The sequence below is a fragment of the Saccopteryx bilineata genome, chromosome 6, assembly GCF_036850765.1.
Source record: "Saccopteryx bilineata isolate mSacBil1 chromosome 6, mSacBil1_pri_phased_curated, whole genome shotgun sequence".
In the NCBI taxonomy this organism is placed as follows: Eukaryota; Metazoa; Chordata; class Mammalia; order Chiroptera; family Emballonuridae; genus Saccopteryx; species Saccopteryx bilineata.
In genome coordinates, this window is record NC_089495.1 from 120,093,297 (window position 1) to 120,110,828 (window position 17,532).

At 40.0% G+C, this 17,532-nt stretch overlaps 1 protein-coding gene across 2 annotated transcripts; it reads left to right on the top strand.

The window, feature by feature from the left end:
• Positions 1-13: 13 nt before the first annotated feature.
• On the top strand, positions 14-16,431 carry NHLRC3 (NHL repeat containing 3). Of its 2 annotated transcripts, XM_066237639.1 has the most exons (8): positions 14-154; positions 238-430; positions 1,197-1,349; positions 1,785-1,932; positions 8,221-8,421; positions 10,655-10,746; positions 13,178-13,290; positions 14,374-16,431. In XM_066237639.1, exons 2-8 carry the CDS (start codon positions 347-349, stop codon positions 14,624-14,626), a joined length of 1,044 nt encoding a protein of 347 aa, XP_066093736.1. In that variant the 5' UTR covers positions 14-154; positions 238-346; the 3' UTR covers positions 14,627-16,431. The 2 variants fall into 2 exon arrangements, with proteins under 2 accessions (XP_066093736.1, XP_066093735.1); XM_066237638.1 differs by lacking the exon at positions 14-154 and having other exon boundaries at positions 163-430.
• Positions 16,432-17,532: the final 1,101 nt, after the last annotated feature.

The window sequence follows — 17,532 nt, forward strand, 5'->3', positions numbered from 1 at the left end:
TGTGTGTGAGCTAGCTGCGGAGGGGCGGGTCTTCATTTCCAAAGAAGGGACGTCGAGTCGTTGTGGCATCGCGACGGGCTTCCAAACTTGGACGGACAGAGGACCTCGGCATAGGACCGCTCTTCCCGGGGGGCCGGCTGGGCTTGGTCACTGGGTCAGCCCGAGGGCACGTGACCTGGGGGCGGGGACCGGGAAAGCTGTGGGAATCCCAAGCTGAGTGTCTCGTTTTTCCATCAGTTCGGCCCTCCCATCTGGCCATACGGGCTGGCGCGTCGGAGAAACGGCGGTTGAAGAGGGTACCGTGCGGCCCTGGGGCCATCTCGCTGACCCCGCGAGAAGCTTCGCCATGAAGAGACTCTGGCTCTGCGCGGCCGGCGCCGGCCTTTCCCTCGCGTTTCTGGTTTTGCATTCACGTCTTTCGGGCCCTTGGGTGAGTGGAATGGGGCGGAAGTGGCTGTTTGGAGTGTGGGGACCACACTTTTGGTAGGCGACGCTTCCCCCTGGAGTGGAGCTGGTGGGAGTCCTGGCACCGGGGAGCGGAGCCCCGTGGGACTGCCCCGTCCCTTGCTGAATGCTTGATCAAGGCGGGCCCTGATCTGGGGGTTTTCTGCGTCGGGATGGCGCTGAGGCGACGTCGTGAGTCCCACGGTGCCTCCTCGGGGGTCTGCCGCTTTCCCGTGACGCCCGGGGCGACCGGGAAGGGGAAGCGCGGGTGCCCTGCCCTGCACTGTGTTGTCGGCGTTTTCCCAGTGTCTTGTGTTCGGGTCTCCATCGTGTCATAAGCGCGTGCTATGTTGGTCTTCTGGTGAGAAGAGGAAGGCTTTCGAGAGGGGAAACTGAAGCTAATGGCCCAATTGCAGGCTCGCCTAAGTGTTCGGAGCACGTTTAAGGTTGCCTGGGCTATGGTATTCGGTACGTTTTGACTTAACGGCGTCCTGAAATTAGGATGGGCTTACCAGCATGTAAGTCAAGGACCATCTGTAACACGATGCATTCCCTTCCTTCCCAGCTATCCCTACATCCTCAAATAATTTTCAGTTATTTATTTTGATCGCCTTGGTCTTTAAACGTATATAAGCCCATGCCTTCCCTATCATTTCTGATCTCTGCGTCAGGTGTCACTGCGTGCTTCAAAGTAAGATTTTTTTTTCTTTTTTTAACCTAGACTGAATCTTAATCTTCTGGTTTTATTTAAGAATTTAAGGGACTCTATTTTTCAAATTTCCTGGAGAACTAAGGAGAGTCTTTACTGGCTGGATGTAGGTTGGCCCAAGCGTTCAGAGCACTTCACTGGAGCAACGTTTTGTGTTGCAGTTGACTCCCTGAACGGACTGGTTTACGTAGCCCAAGTAAGTAAAATTGGGATTTTTTTTTTTTAATCTACGAACACAAAGGAAGCAACTGCGTTTTATTTTACCATCATGTTTATATGCAGCCCATTATAGAATTATTTTAATTGCTTTCAAGTGAATATATAACTGAATTTGAAGAGATACTAATTTGTTAGGTTTCGAAGCTTTTTTTAATTAATTTTAATTTACTGTGTTAACATGGATTCAAGTGTCCCACTCAATATAACAGCCTCACCCCCACTCTCCAGTCCCCCATTACACCCCCTTTACACCCCTCCCCCTAACTGCCTCCAAGTTGGGTTTTTTAACGTTAGTAAATTCCTTGATTAGCCTTCCTTGATTAGCCTTCAATTTGTGCTTCTGTCTGCCAAAATAAAGATGACTTCCTTAAAGCTGATTGTGTCTAAGCAATTATTTTTTGTATACCTTCAGAGAGGGGATAACATCCAAAAGGTATTAGTATTCACAGAGGATGGATATTTCCTAAGAGCTTGGAATCACACAGTTGACACACCTCATGGTATGTTTGCAGCCAGTACACTACATGAACAATCCGTCTGGATCACGGATGTAGGAAGTGGTATGTCTACAAGTATCTATTAAATTATCTTGCTAGAAATTATGTTTTTGCCTATGTTCTTGCTTGTACATTATAAAATCAGAGTTGCTGGATCTAATTGCAATTTGTTTAATGATTCATGAAATCATTTGTTTTTAAACCTATATTGTATTTCTGTAGAATTAAGCCATATAACAGGGAGGTTATCATTATTATGATTCTTACCTTTAAAATGACAAGTCTTCTTTAAAAAAATTTTTTTAATTACAGTTTACTTTTAGGTGTACAACATAGTGATCAGATAATCATATATGTTACAGAGTATTCACCCTGATATTTCCAGTACCCAACTGGCACCACACATAGTTACCCAGTATTACTGACTGTATTCCCTATGTTGTACTTGATATCCCTGTGACTGTTCTGTAACAACCAGTTTTTACTTCTTAATCCTTCACACCTTTCCTTTAGTCCCCTAAGCCTTTCCATTCTGGCCGTCACCACTGAGGTCTCTGTGTCTGAGTCCATTTGAATTTGTTCATGTATTTAGATCCCATATGTAAGTGAAATATGGTCTTTCTCTGACTGACTTATATCACTGGGCATATTACCCTCTGGGTCCATTCATGCTATCAGAAATGGTAGGATTTCATTCTTTTTTTTATGGCCGAGTAGTATTCAATTGTATAAATATAGCACAACTTTTTTATCCACTGGTCCATTGATGAGCATATGGGTTGCTTTCACATCTTGGCTATAATAAATAATGTCTCAGTGGCCCTGGCCAATTGGCTCAGTGGTAGAGCATCAGCCTGGCATGTGGATGTCCTGGGTTCAATTCCCAGTCAGGGCACACAGGAGAAGCAACTATCTGCTTCTCCACTCCTCCCCCCCTCTCACTCCTCTCTCTCTCTCTCTCTCTCTCTCTCTCTCTCTCTCTCTCTTTCTCACACTGTCTTCCCCTTCTATAGCCATGCCTCAGTTGGAGCAAGTTGGCCCCTGGCACTGAGGATGACTCCATGGCCTCTGCCTCAGGGGCTAAGAAAGAAATCGGTTGCGGAGCAAAAGAACAATGTCCCAGATGGGCAGAGCATCGCCCCCTAGTAGTCTTGCCAGGTGGATCCTGGTCCTGGGGCATGCAGGAGTCTGTCTCTGCCTCCCTTCTTCTCACTGAATCAAGAAATAATAATAATGCTGCTGCAGTGAATATAGGGGTGCATATATTTTTCAAATTAGCATTCTGGGTTTCTTCAGATAAAAAACCACAAGTAGAGCCTGACCAGGCTGTGGCACAGGGATAGAGCCTCGGACTGGGATGTGGAGGACCCATGTTCAAGACCCCGAGGTCACCAGCTTGAGCGCAGGCTCATCTAGTTTGAGCAAGGCTCACCAGCTTGAGCCCAAGGTCTCTGGCTCGAGCAAGGGGTCACTTGGTCTGCTGTAGCCCCCAGTCAAGGCATATATGAGAAAGCAATCAATGAACAACTAAGGAGCCACAATGAAAAATTGATGCTTCTCATCTCTCTCCCTTCCTGTCCCTATCTATCCCTCTCTCTGAACCTCTCTGTCTCTGACACACACACACAGATACGCACACACCCAAAACCCACAAGTAGAATAACTAGATCATAAGGCAGTTCTATTTTTAATTTTTTGAGGAACTCTCATACTGTTTTCCATAGTGGCTGAACCAATTTGCATTCCCACCAACAGTGCATGAGGGTTCCCTTTTCTCCAGACCCTCTCCAACACTTGTTTGTTGATTTATTGGTGACAGCCATTGTTAACAGGTGTAAGGTGATATCTCCTTGTGGTTTTAATTTGCATTTCTCTGATGATTTGTGAAGTAAAGCATCTTTTCATATGTCTATTTGCCATCTGTATGTTTTTTTGGAGATGTGTCTGTTCAGGTGCTCTACCCATTCTTTAATTGGATTGTTTATTTTCTTGGTGTGGCATAGTATGAGTTCTTTATAAATTTTGGGTATTAACTCCATTGGTTATATCCTTGGTAAGTATTTTCCATTCAAGGTTGCCTTTTTGTTTTCTTGTTATTTTTTATTATTATTATTATTTGTATTTTTCTGAAGCTGGAAATGGGGAGAGACAGTCAGACAGACTCCCGCATGCGCCCGACTGGGATCCACCTGGCACGCCCACCAGGGGCGATGCTCTGCCCCTGGGGGGGGGGTCGCTCTGCAGAGACCAGAGCCACTCTAGCGCCTGGGGCAGAGGCCAAGGAGCCATCCCCAGTGCCCGGGCCATCTTTGCTCCAATGGAGCCTTGGCTGCGGGAGGGGAAGAGAGAGACAGAGAGGAAGGGGGGTGGTGGAAAAGCAAATGGGCCCTGGCCGGGAATCGAACCCAGGTCCCCCGCACGCCAGGCCGACGCTCTACCGCTGAGCCAACCGGCCAGGGCCATTGTTCCTTTTTTTTTGACAGAGATAGAAAGAGAGTCAGAGAGAAGGGCAGATAGGGACAGACAGACAGGAAGGGAGAGAGATGAGAAGCATCAATTCTTTGTTGTGGCATCTTAGTTGTTCATTGATTGCTTTCTTATATGTTGTGCCTTGCCCAGGGACTACAACAGAGTGAGTGACCCTTGCTCAAGCCAGCAACCTTGGGCTTAAGTTGGTGAGCTTTGCTCAAACCAGATGAGCCTGTGCTCAATCCAGCGATCTCGGGGTTTCAGACCTGGGTCCTCCGCATCCCAGTCCGGCGCTCTAACCCCTGTGCAACCACCTTGTCAAGCATCTTTTTTGGTTTCTTTTTTTGATGGTTTTCTTTGCTATGCAAAAACTTTTTAGTCTAATATAGTCCAATTGTTTATTTTTCTTTTTTTACCCTTACCTGAGGAAATATATCAGAAAAAATATTGGTGAGCAAAATGTCTGAGATTTTGCTGCCTGTGTTTTCTTCTGAGAGTTTTGTGGTATTGAGTCTTTACATTTACAGGTAACTCTTTAATCCATTTTGAGTTTATTCTTGTGTATGGTCTACAAAGCTGTTTTAGTTCCATTTTCTTTTTGTATGTATCTGTTCAGTGTTCCAATGCCATTTATTGAATAGGTTATCTTTACCCCATTGTATATTTTTGCATGCTCTGTAAAATATTAACTGACCATAAATGTGTGGGTTTATTTCTGGGCTCTCTATTCTGTTCCATTGATCTATGTGTATGTTCTTTTGCCAGTACTAGACTCTTTGTTTACTGTGGTCCTGTAGTATAGTTTGTTGGCAGGTAATGTGATACCTCCAGCTTTCTTAGGATTGCTGTGTTTATTTGAGGTCTTTAGTGGTTCAATATCAATTATTGGATTATTTGTTCTAGTTCTATAAAATATGCCATTGGTATCTTGATAGGAATTGTGTTGAATCTATAGATTGTTTTGGGTAGTCTGTATATTTTCTGTTTCTTCTTAATTCAGTATTAAGAGATTATATTTTTCCAGGAATATAGCCATTTTTTCTGTATTTTTATTTTTTTAATTCATTTTTGAGAGAGAGAAAGAGCGGGAGAGAAGGGGGGAGGAGCAGGAAGCATCAACTCCCATATGTGCCTTGACCAGGCAAGCCCAGGGTTTTGAACTGGTGACCTCAGCATTCCAGGTCGACGCTTTATCCACTGCGCCACCACAGGTCAGGCCCCAGATTTTTCAATTTTTGTCATATAATTCATAATATTCTATTTTATTTATTTCCACTCTTGTCATTATTATTTCCTTCCTTCTGGCTCACTTTGGGCTTTTTTGTTGTTTTTCTGGTTCCTTTAAGTGCACGGATTGTTGCTTGAGATTTTTCTTCATTCTTGAGCTGGGCCTGGGATGCTGTGGTTTCCCTAAGACTGCTCTCACTGTGCTCCCTGATACTGGGTTATCGTGTTTTCACTTTCATATGTCTCCAGGTATCTTTTGATTTCCTTGTTAACCCATTAATTCTCGAGTTATTTAGGCACGATATGTTTGTGTTTTTCAGTTTTTTCTTTTGAAATTAATTTCTAATTTCATTCCTTTGTGGTCAGAGATGTTTGATATAATTTCAGTCCTCTTAAATTTATTGAGACTTGTTTTTGTCCTAACATGTGGCCAATCCTAGAAAATGTTCCATGTGCACTTGAATGTATATTCTGTGGCTGCTTTGAAATAAAATGCTCTGAAGATACCAATTAAATCTATCTGAGCTATTGTATCACTGTTTCCTTGTTGATTTTCTCTGTTTCCAAGTTCTATCCTTTGATGTCGGTGAGGTGGTAAAAATCCCCTACTGTGATTGCATTGCTGTTGATCACTCCCTTTATGTCCACCAAGATTTGCTTTACATATTTAGGTGCTCCAGTGTTGGGTGCATAAATGTTTACAAGGGTTGTGTTCTCTTGTTGAGTAGATCCCTTTATCATTATGTAATGTTTTTCTTTGTCTCTTATTCTACTTTTTTTTTTTTTAACAAGGACACAGAGAGAGTCAGAGAGAGGGACAGACAGGAGCAGAGAGAGATGAGAAGCATCAATCATCAGTCCTTCGTTGCGACACCCTAGCTGCTCATTGATTGCCCTCTCATATGCGCTTTGACCATAGGGCCACAGCAGACTGAGTAACCCCTTGCTCGAGCCAACGACCCTGGGTCCAAGCTGGTGAGCTTTGCTTAAACCAGATGAGCCCGCACTCAAGCTGGCGACCTTAAACCTGGGTCTTCTGCATCCCAGTCCAACACTCCATCCACTGCGCCACCGCCTGGTCAGGCTTATTCTACCTTTGCTTCTAAAATCATTGTAGCTCCAAGAATTTTAGTATGTGAGAAGACAGGAGTGGTTTCGAAAGATTTGGTCCCTAAGGGGAAAAAGTTAACCCTTTGAGTAGTGAGTTTTTTTATGCTCACTGACCTCTGGGAGTGAGTTTTGTTTTTGTTTTTTTTTCTTCAAAAAATGAAATTAGGCCCCGGCCGGTTGGCTCAGCGGTAGAGCGTCGGCCTGGCGTGCGGGGGACCCAGGTACGATTCCCGGCCAGGGCACATAGGAGAAGCACCCATTTGCTTCTCCACCCCCACCCCCTCCTTCCTCTCTGTCTCTCTCTTCCCCTCCCGCAGCCAAGGCTCCATTGGAGCAAAGATGGCCCAGGCGCTGGGGATGGCTCCTTTGCCGCTGCCCCAGGCGCTGGAGTGGCTCTGGTCGCAGCAGAGCGACGCCCCAGAGGGGCAGAGCATCGCCCCCTGGTGGGCGTGCTGGGTGGATCCCAGTCGGGCGCATGCGGGAGTCTGTCTGACTGTCTCTCCCGGTTTCCAGCTTCAGGAAAAAAAAAAAAGAAAAAAAAAAGAAATTAGTTCCAGTTCCAGTTTTATTAACTTAAAACCATGTTTGTTTGATAACCAATTTATGGAAACAAGAACATTCACTTGCCTTTTTTTAATGCTGCCTTACACATTTTTAAAATAAAAAGTTTTGTTACAATTGTACTGTGGATGGTCAAGAGGCACGAGGACGTATATGAACGTTTGTACTACTCAAATTAATGAGTTGAATTTTTAATTTGTTTCCACTAGGAGAAAATGTAGTTTAAAAAAAGTCTGTATTATAGAGAACACTTTTGTTAACCTACTGAACTTTGAGATCTGCACATGAATGCATAAAATAAGTTTTTAAATATGATTTTTTTTCCAATTCCATCTTGATTTCCTTTTACAAGTAATGCTTACTCAAGATCATAAGGTTAAAATGGAAAATGGTGTACTAATAATTTAATATGAGCTTTATGTTTAAGGAGTTTTTTAGTCTTATCTTATTTATTTAAATTTAGAATCTACTTACTTTGGAGTACCTGAGGTTTGGCTATAACTAAAGAGGAAATTCAGATGCTTGTCAAATATAACATGTAACTGTGTGAACCTGTTAACTTCTTATTGCTGTTTAATGCTGTCGGGTTTCTGTTTTTAGCTTACAGTTGAACAACATGGATTTAAACTGGGTGGTGGGTCCACTTAATGTGCAGGGTTTTTTTCAATAAATACTATAAATTATTTTCTCTTATGATTTGCTTAATAAGCATTTTTTTACCTTTATCATAAGAATATAGTATATAATACATATACACATGTGCTAATTGACTGTTTATGTAATTGATAAGTTCTGGTCTGCAGTAGACTATTAGTAGTTAAGTTTTTGGAGTGTTGAAAGTTACATATGATTTTCGACTCTGCCAGAGTCAAGTGCCTTTAACCCAATCTTCCTCCACCCTTTTATTCAAGGGTCAGCTGTACTGAAAAATACAAATTTTGTTTAGTTGTTATATTAGTGAAATGTGTGTGCTTGTCTTTGTAGGATCCTTTGGTCATACTATTAAAAAATACAATTCCTTCGGTGATCTTGTTCAAGTCTTGGGTACTCCAGGCCAAAAAGGTACTGGTTTGAATCCCCTGCAGTTTGACAACCCTGCTGAACTGTACGTAGAGGACACAGGAGATATTTACATTGTGGATGGAGACGGAGGATTGAATAACAGATTGGTCAAGCTGTCCCAAGGTACAGAGCTTAATTTTATATGGCATTATATAAATACATTATTTCATAAATTGGATTTAATTTACTTGATACTTCATATAATGGTATAACTATTGAATATGAATTTGTGTAAAGACTTCAAGTGTATTACTAGGAAAAAATCAGAACAGATATGTGAGATGGCCAATAACAAATGATTGTTAATGGATTTGCTTATTCTTCACTGAAAGCTAGGTGCTTCCCTTGTAATGAACTGGAGGCAGTATGAGAACTTACCGTGGGTTCAAGCAATAAGTGGTTAATTAAGGATTGAGCAGTCAGAAACCTGGCATCCTGGAGCTGAGATGTCACACAGGTTGATCAGCAAGTGTTTTAGTGAATTCCCTCCTCAGTAGTATCCTAGGTGCAGGTCTGTTACAAATGAAACAGTTTGCTGCTTTGTGGTATCAATTGTTAATAAGATTAATAAAATTGTAAAATAAGATAAAGAGGAGAAACTACTGTTGACTGGAGACGTAGGGTGAGAGTTTAAGAAGGGACTAGTTCTTGCACTAAACTGGTTTTCATGGGAGAAGGGTGGGTTGTAAAGAGCCTTTGTCACACAAAGTCTACAGGTGTTAATAGCAGGTCTTTAGGAAAGGAGCTTAAGGATGCACTTTTTGAATAGTAGAAAATAAGATTTGGGATATTCTTGAGAACTTATGTTGAAAGAATTTCCCAGGGCCAAGAGACCAGAGAAAGAGACCAACACTCCAGCATTGCACCTAGAGTTTATAAAGGAACTTACACAGGAAGCCCATTCAGGGAGGCAGCAGGATAATGTGGGTATCCTCCAAGCTGTGTGGCAGGTGCTAAAGAGCTACACAGAACAGGCAGGACTAACGAGGGGAAAGGCCTCACTTGTTTGCCAGGAGCAAGGAACTGTCTGCTTCAGGAACCAATGCGCCTTGGAGCATAGGGGAGGGGTCTACCAGATGGTCTCTGACAGAGTTATGAGAACCAGTCTGTGTTCTTGGCCGGATGTAGCTCTGGTCAAGCAGCTGTCATGTCATGGAACAGCCTTTCCTCTGTAGCTTACCTAAGGATTTAAAGACATGATTGCCTATAAAGAGTCTTTGATGTTTTTAATAGAAAAGTGGTATTATAGAAGCAAAGATTTTACAAGATAAATATTATATCAGGATATATTTGCAGTAAGCTCTGTCACGTGGATGCTGTGTAGTTAACTGATCACCTAGTAACTGAATTTGGTTGGTGATAGTTAAAGGAAGATGAAGTGTGAATAAAGTTAGAACCCAAAAATCTCTCTGAAAGAAACAAGCAAATTTTGGAGACAGATTGAATATAGGTATATTAGTTTATGGCTGCTGCAACAAAATGCTACAGATTGAGTGGCTTAAACAGAAATTCATTCATTCACTCATGGTTTTGGAATCCAGAAGTCTGAAATCTATAGAGCAGGTCATTCTACAGGCATAGGGGAGAGTCCTTACCTGCCTCTTCTAGCCTCTGGTGGCTCCAGACATTTTGTAGCTTGTGCCAGCATCACTCCAGTCTCTGCTTCTGTCTTCACATGGCCTTCTTCCCTGTGTCCCTCCTTTCTCATATAAGGACACTAGTCATCATGTCTCAAAATTCCTAACTGTATCTGCTAAGGCCCTTTTTCCAGAAGGCCACATTCACAAATACTGAAAGTTGGGACTTGGACATATCTTTTCACAGTGCCATAGTTTAACCCGGTACAGCAGTGGTTCTCAACCTGTGGGTCGCGACCCCGGCGGGGGTCAAACGACCAAAACACAGGGGTCGCCTAAAGCCATGTTTTGGTCATTCGACCCCCGCCAGGGTCGCGACCCACAGGTTGAGAACTGCTGCTATACAGGGTAATAAGTGAGACTATAAAAACATAATGCGAATATTTAAGTTCAGAGGAATGGTAATAGCAAAGAATGGTAACTGCAGAGATTAGTTGGCAAGGGGAAACAGTTTAAGAGGTTGACATGAACCCTAAACAATGATTTTGAGTGATGAGAGTTCACATGGAAATATTCATTAAAGAGGTAAACTAATTGCTCAAAACAGAAGGAATGTTTTTGGTAAAGCATAAGAATTAGGCAAATGGGTATATAAATAGAAAGTAAGGAGTAGGGTTATAATTTAAAAGTTTGTCTGCATCCTGTGACATAAAATATAAAACGTCAATACACAAGGTATTCTCTATGTTGCACTGACCATGCATGTTTACCGTTTATAGATTTTATGATGCTTTGGTTACATGGAGAAAATGGGACCGGGCCTGCTAAATTCAACATACCGCACAGTATTACAGTAGATTCTTCTGGTCAGGTAAAAATATGGTGTCATTGTGTCTGGATATGTTTGTATGGATGTATGTATATCTGGGCTTGTACATATGAATCTTAGTGCACCTGTGCATGTCTGGACATCTGGATATGCATTGTTTTAGTGGATGTATGCATCTGGGTATGTCTGGACAAGACCTCTGGGGCTGGGTATACCTAGCATACTCTCTTAAAATGTTTGAGTCCTATAATGAGGGGAGTTTCCAAATATTAAGAAATGAGCAAAATAGATTTCCTTTTCACTTAAAGGATAGAAAGAACACAAAATGGAGCAATGAAGTTACTCTCCTCCTAGGAAAACTAGTTTAAGTATTCAAATATATTTTTAATTCTAGTATTAAACAAAGTTAATTCTAGAATGCATTGATCAAAAGAGACAGAAGAGGTTAATCTTGGAAGCTTGGAAAACGGAACCACCTAGCCAACTTTTGTTTTTTCTTCTGCACTCTGTCTTAGGAACAGAGAGCTTTAACCAGCAAGTTGCAATTTATTTCTTAGTTTTTCACCCCTATCGACTGCCACTTGTTTTACTTTTATACACCTTTAAACATACGTATTAATTTTGGGGGGTTACGTTCCTATAACCAGACCCCACCTCAAATGTTTTATCATTAGTTTCTTCTGTTTTTCTATAATAGCCTGGAGTTCCCCAGTAAGTCACTCTAATAGAATGATTTGATTGTCTCCCCTAAGAGAGGGTAAGCTGCACGACTCAGTACACATACTGAATTTTGCTTATATTTTAGTGCCTAACATGCAGTTGTCATCTTATGAATATTTGTGAAATGACTAAGTGTCCTGGTGCACAGTGGATGGATCAGAGTATCCTGGCTTCATGCCATTAGGCGTTTAACCCATTTCCACTTCTTATGCTATGCTCAGCAAGCAGGCGTCTGGATTATGATTGGCTTCCAGTGTTGACAAAGTGAGAATGTTTTGATCTTAAATTTTTCAATTATTTCCCATTATAGATAGGAAGATAACTGAAGATGTGAACTTTGTATGTAAATTAGGAACTAGAAAATTGGAACTAACTATTCTCTTTACTGGAAAAGAGCAAGATAAAGTTTCTGAGCATATGAGACCTAAGCCCTGGTAAATTCACTGTCTTTTGGAGAGGCCTCGGAGATCGTTTGATTGGACACTCTGGTATTATCGAGTGATGGAAAATCAGTTATTTCTGCATATTTAGTCCCAATCTTAGATACCAAACTGTATTTCCTATTGGTCGCTAAGACATTAATCCTCAAATCAGTTACCTTACGTAGTAGGGATCAACAGCCTTTCTCAAGTGATGCAATAAGTCTTTGTTTCTGATTGGAGATGAATTCAGTGGCTACCAAAACTCACATGCATTGATAAAGATGCCCTGAAAAAAAGTCCCTGAATCCACAAACCCAAGAAATCCAAAGATCTGGAAGGGGAGAGGAAGAGGCCAGCAGGGTTGGCCCACCCTTGCATCCATTCTTCGTAGCTCTCAACAACCCTAGCCATGTGTCATTAAACATGATCTCACTGTGTATGTGCCACGGGTTGTATACATCAAGTACAATACTTGAAATGTCATTTAGAATGGACCTTCTTGTCTAAAAACAAGTTTCCCTAATAACTTATTACAGTCTATAGCAAACCTACTGTCATTATTTATGTGTTATTAAAATCTCCCAAGCTTCCTCTTTAAGGGGTTCAGCACTTTGGCCACACTTCAGTAAAAACCAGGCAGAGGTTTCATGATACTATAGTATGAATGAGTACCTGCCTTCTCCCCAGCCTGAGGAACTCAGGCCCCTCTTCTCTGTCTCTGTTTTTTCGCCCGGCCCAGGAACCAACAATTTGGCAGCACTCAGTGACAGTGAATGTTTGTTAGGGAAGTGAATGAATGCTATTGCTTCAGTATCTCCAAACCCTCTGCATTATATTAGAGTATACTAGTTTTTTAGTTACAGTATTTAAATGTTTAGTCCAGCCTGACCTGTGGTGGCACAGTGAATAAAGTGCTTACCTGGACTGCTGAGGTCGTCAGTTGGAAAACCTGGGCTTGCCTGGTCAAGGCACATATAGGAGTTGATGCTTCCTGCCCACCCCCTTCTAAAATGAATAAATAAAGTCCTAAAAAGAATGTTTAGTACAGCAGACAGCATTATGGTTCTTGGGTTGAGACAGATGGTCATGAATGGTTCTTCCACTCCACTTGTTGCATGCTCACTTCAAGATATTGTCATTTTTTCTGAACTTTAATTTTCTATCTGAAAATTGGGCTTTTAATGACCTTACTTGGGGATCTCTAAGTACTAAAGGAGATAATGTGTGTGAAATTAATGAAAGTAAAAATTCTCTCTCCTTTCCCCTCTCTTTCCTTTCTCCTCATTATGCTGTGGCTCTTTTCCAGCAAACACTTATTTTTGGTCTCTCAGGTGTGGGTTGCTGACCGAGGAAATAAAAGAATTCAGGTATTTGATAAAGACACTGGGGCGTGGTTAGGAGCATGGAATAATTGTTTCACAGAAGAGGGACCTTCTTCAGTCAGGTAACTGCTGCTTTTTATTTTAAAATGCTTGTTCTGTTTGCTTTATATGAGGTTCTCTGAAAAGCTAGCTGAAAGTTTTAAATATTTATTATTAATTTTAAGCAGGGAAGGAAAGGAAGGGAAACAATTATGCAGAAGACATGTAGTCATCTTTCAAACTCCAGGTAGTTCTACTCCTGGTATACTGTGTGACCCCAAGTATGTGCAGCACCTTCTCTAGACATTTCCCTCAAGATGCATTTGGTCAGTTTGTAAACACAGAATGAAGTGAAGATCTTGAATCTGTCGTGTCAGACACAGCTTACCTTCATGTTGTGGAGTACTGGGACAATGTTATTTTGTCTTAATTTAAGCTAATCTTTGGCTAGGTCTACCATCACAAATCTCTTGTTCCCATATTAATAGAATTAGATCAATTTAAAATTCTCTTTAAAAGAACCCTTCAACACTCATTCTGGCCTTCTCTCTGAGCACATCTTATTCTTGCTTTCAGTGACCCTCCCATGCCTGTGGTCCCTGCTCTAAAAACCCTCAATAAAGTACACCCCCTGACTCAGTCACTCTGTATCTCTTGACCCTCCCAAGGTTTTATCATGGCCTCTAAAATTACTTCTCATTCTGTATTTTCATAACTGATTCTCCCACTTGACTATAAAGGCAAGAAAATAGAGATTTGGGTTTCATGCTCATAGCCATATTCTTGGCACCTAAGTAGTGTAGGCATACTAGGAACTCAGTGTTTGTAATAAATGAACAGATCAATCAATTCATCAGTTTGGTATATCAATTCATATGTGAAATTCTGTGTGCTATCTCTTTGCTCCTTTTTTTGTTTCTGTGTGTGTGAGTGTGTTGCATTATAAATATATTGGAGGCAGTTAAAAACCAACCCAGCATATTATAATCTAGAAAATATGCTGCAAATATTTGTCAACCAGAAGAGCTAATAAACTTTGGGCAGGGAGAATTTCTAGCAGGTAGTTACCTGCTGTTGTTTAACACTGTCGGGGATAAAAATGTTGAGAAAATAAATATTTATGTTAATTTTACATAAATTTATGATGTAAATATCTTTCTCCTTAGATTTACTCCTGATGGGAAGTACGTGATTGTGGCGCAGCTGAATCTTAGCAGGCTCCTGTTTCTAGCAGCACCCCCAGTAGGGAACATTGGCTCTTGTTCTGTGATAAGCTCAATCCAACTAGCAGATCAAGTTCTGCCTCATCTCTTAGACATCAGTGGAGAAACCGGAGCAATCTATGTAGCAGAAATTGGAGCAAAACAAGTGCAAAAATACATCCCTTTGAGACGCTACTTCCCTTTATTCCATGTATGATGTTTCTTTCCCTGGAGATCTTTCAAGTGAAAGGTCAGATTCTCAAATTCATTGTTAAGTGCTTAAAAATAATATTCCAGAGCAAGAATTCATCTTTGTATTTTTACATGATCTAGTATCAGAAAATTTGTTTTTATGTCATTAAGAATTATATGTTGTGTTCCCATTCTTATGATTTAATTTTACTTGTAAATGTATAAGGATATTTCAATGAAAGAAATGTAACTAAAAAAAAAGGGCAGAAAGACGGACAAAGATTAATGTGTATTCACAAAATGCTAGGTCCTGAAGATTTAAAAATGAAGAGACAGGGTTTGTCTGTGTAGCTAACAGACACCATATTAACGGCAATTCCCAAGAGCGGTGGGGCTTATGGGAGGTGGAGTATTGCCTTTGACTGACAGAACCATGAAGACTTTGCACAGGAAGTCAACTTGAGCTCCATCTTGAAAAACTGAGAAGGAGAAAACCAGTGCAGTCCAAGTAGACAAAAATTATAAACTTCCTGTGAACTCAGGTAGGCTTTCTTTGAAAAAAGCTTCACTTGTCTTTGGTCATTTTGTTGTAAGATACTTAATCTCAACTGTTAAATGTAAGAATAAAATGGCTAATGTCTAAGCACTTGACCAAAAAGGATTTTTACAAATACTGGAATGTTTTTTGAAGGGAGTTTTAAAGATAGGGCTTCTCCTCAGTGCCTTCTCCTTTTTTCATCTTTAACATGAACTCACTTCATTCCTAACAACTGTCTACCTCAGATAAATTTTAGAATGATTTATAGGGGTATGTGTGCCAAACACTGAGCTACTAAAATGAATAATTTCCTGCATTTCTATTTCTACATCTTTTTTTTTTTTACCACTGTGGTCTGAATACTGGCTTTCTATTTAAGACCATTTTTTTCAGTTTGCTATAGTTTATTCTAGATTGTGATGGAACCTTGCCATGTTATGCTCTTTCAGATTATTCTTCCTTTGCCCTTCTTTCAGCCTTCCTCTGTATCCTAATGTTTTAGTGTAAATTGTGTAGCACATAAGCAATCTGAAACCAACTGTCCTCATCACTATTGACTGGGGCCTGCTTTCCAGACCTCAAGAAACTCACACTTTTTTTGATGATTGAATCATATCTTGATGGAGTTAGGAAGGTGATCTACCAACAGGAAATGCTGTCCAGTGTTCCAAGGTCATTGATAAGTGTGTTTTTACCACTGATCAAGCTATCTGATCTTAAATGAGTAGCCTTAGTTTTCTGTTCAATAAAATGCGAACATTGTTGTTGGAATGCTGTGAGGATCAGATGTGTAATAGGTCCGTGTGTGCCCTTTGAAATCTGTGATAGCTCCAAGTACATTATGAAAGGTCCTTTTATACTTGACATTTACCTGGAATTAAAAGGTTGGCCTGAATTTTCCATTTATATCTTTTATCAAAACATATCCCTCTGAACATTACGGGGTTTAGCCAATATATATACTATAATTAGCTGATTTGGATGAAAGATAGCAATTCAAGGTGGTATTTTGCTGTTGTTCTGTTTCTAATCCAGGGCAAGAAGTACAACTGTCCATTTGTACGAATGCAGGTTAGGTAAACTGATATTGTCATTTCAAAAATATTTCATTTTGTTTTATACCATATTCTTATATAATATTGAAAATATTATCTGTATCTTGCTAAAAACATTTTATCAGCATACTAAGCAATCACGTTTTTTTTCCTTTTTCCTTTGGATTAATTGTTTAAATGCATGAGAAATGTGTTGTATTTTCTATTAAATAATACCCATTAAAATTTTGGAAGGAAAAGGCAATATTATCTGGCTCTCGAATTTGATTTTATTGTTACATTTTATTTGATTTTATTGTTAGAAAAGCAGTTTGTAACATCTTATTTCATTGAAGAATTTCAACAATCATGAAATCACAGGATGCTGCTGAGAAGATATTCCCCTTTTAAAAATTATTTTTCATTTATATTTGATGGACAATATTATATTTCAGGTTTATAGTATAGTAATTAGACATTTATGTACCTTATGAAATAATTACCACAGTTAAGTCTAGGACCCAGCTGATACCATACATGGTCATTACAATATTATTGACTATATTTCCTATGCTGTACTTTACATCCCCATGACTATTTCTATAACTGGCAATTAGTACTTTTTAATCTCTTTGCCCTTTTTCACCCATTTCCCCAATCCCCCATCTATCAAAACCATCAGTTTTTTTTCTGTATTCATGAGTTTGCTTCAGTTTTATCTTTAGATCCCACATGTAATTGAAATTATATATTATTTGTCTTTCTCTGTCTGGCTTATTTCACTTAGCATAATACCCTTTAGGTCCATCCTTCTTGCGAATGGCAAGATGTAATTTTTTCATGGGTGAGTAATATTTTATTGTATATACATACCATGTTATCTGTTCATCTATAGTTGCTCCATATCTTGGTTATTATAATAATGATGTGATGAACATTTATCTTTTTGAATTAGTGTTTCAGGTTTCTTTGAGTAAATGCACAGAAGTGGAATTTCAAATTTCAGATCTTTGGTTGAGGCTAGTTTTGTGTCCCAGCATATGATCTATCCTTGAGAATCTTCCCTGTGCCCTAGAGAAGAAAGTATAATTTGATGATCTAAGATGAAAAACTCTGTAAATATCAATTATGTTCATTTGGCATAATGTATCATTTAAGATCATTATTTCTTTATTAATTTTCTGTTTGGATGATCTATTTATAATAGCTGTCAATGAAGTATTTAAGTTCCTTACTTTGTGTTTTTTATCAGTTTCTCCCTTTAGTTTCTGTTCATAGTTACTTATATATTTTGGTGCTCCATAACTAGGTGCTTCTATATAAAGAAGTGTTATGTCTTCTTGATGTAGTATATCCTAT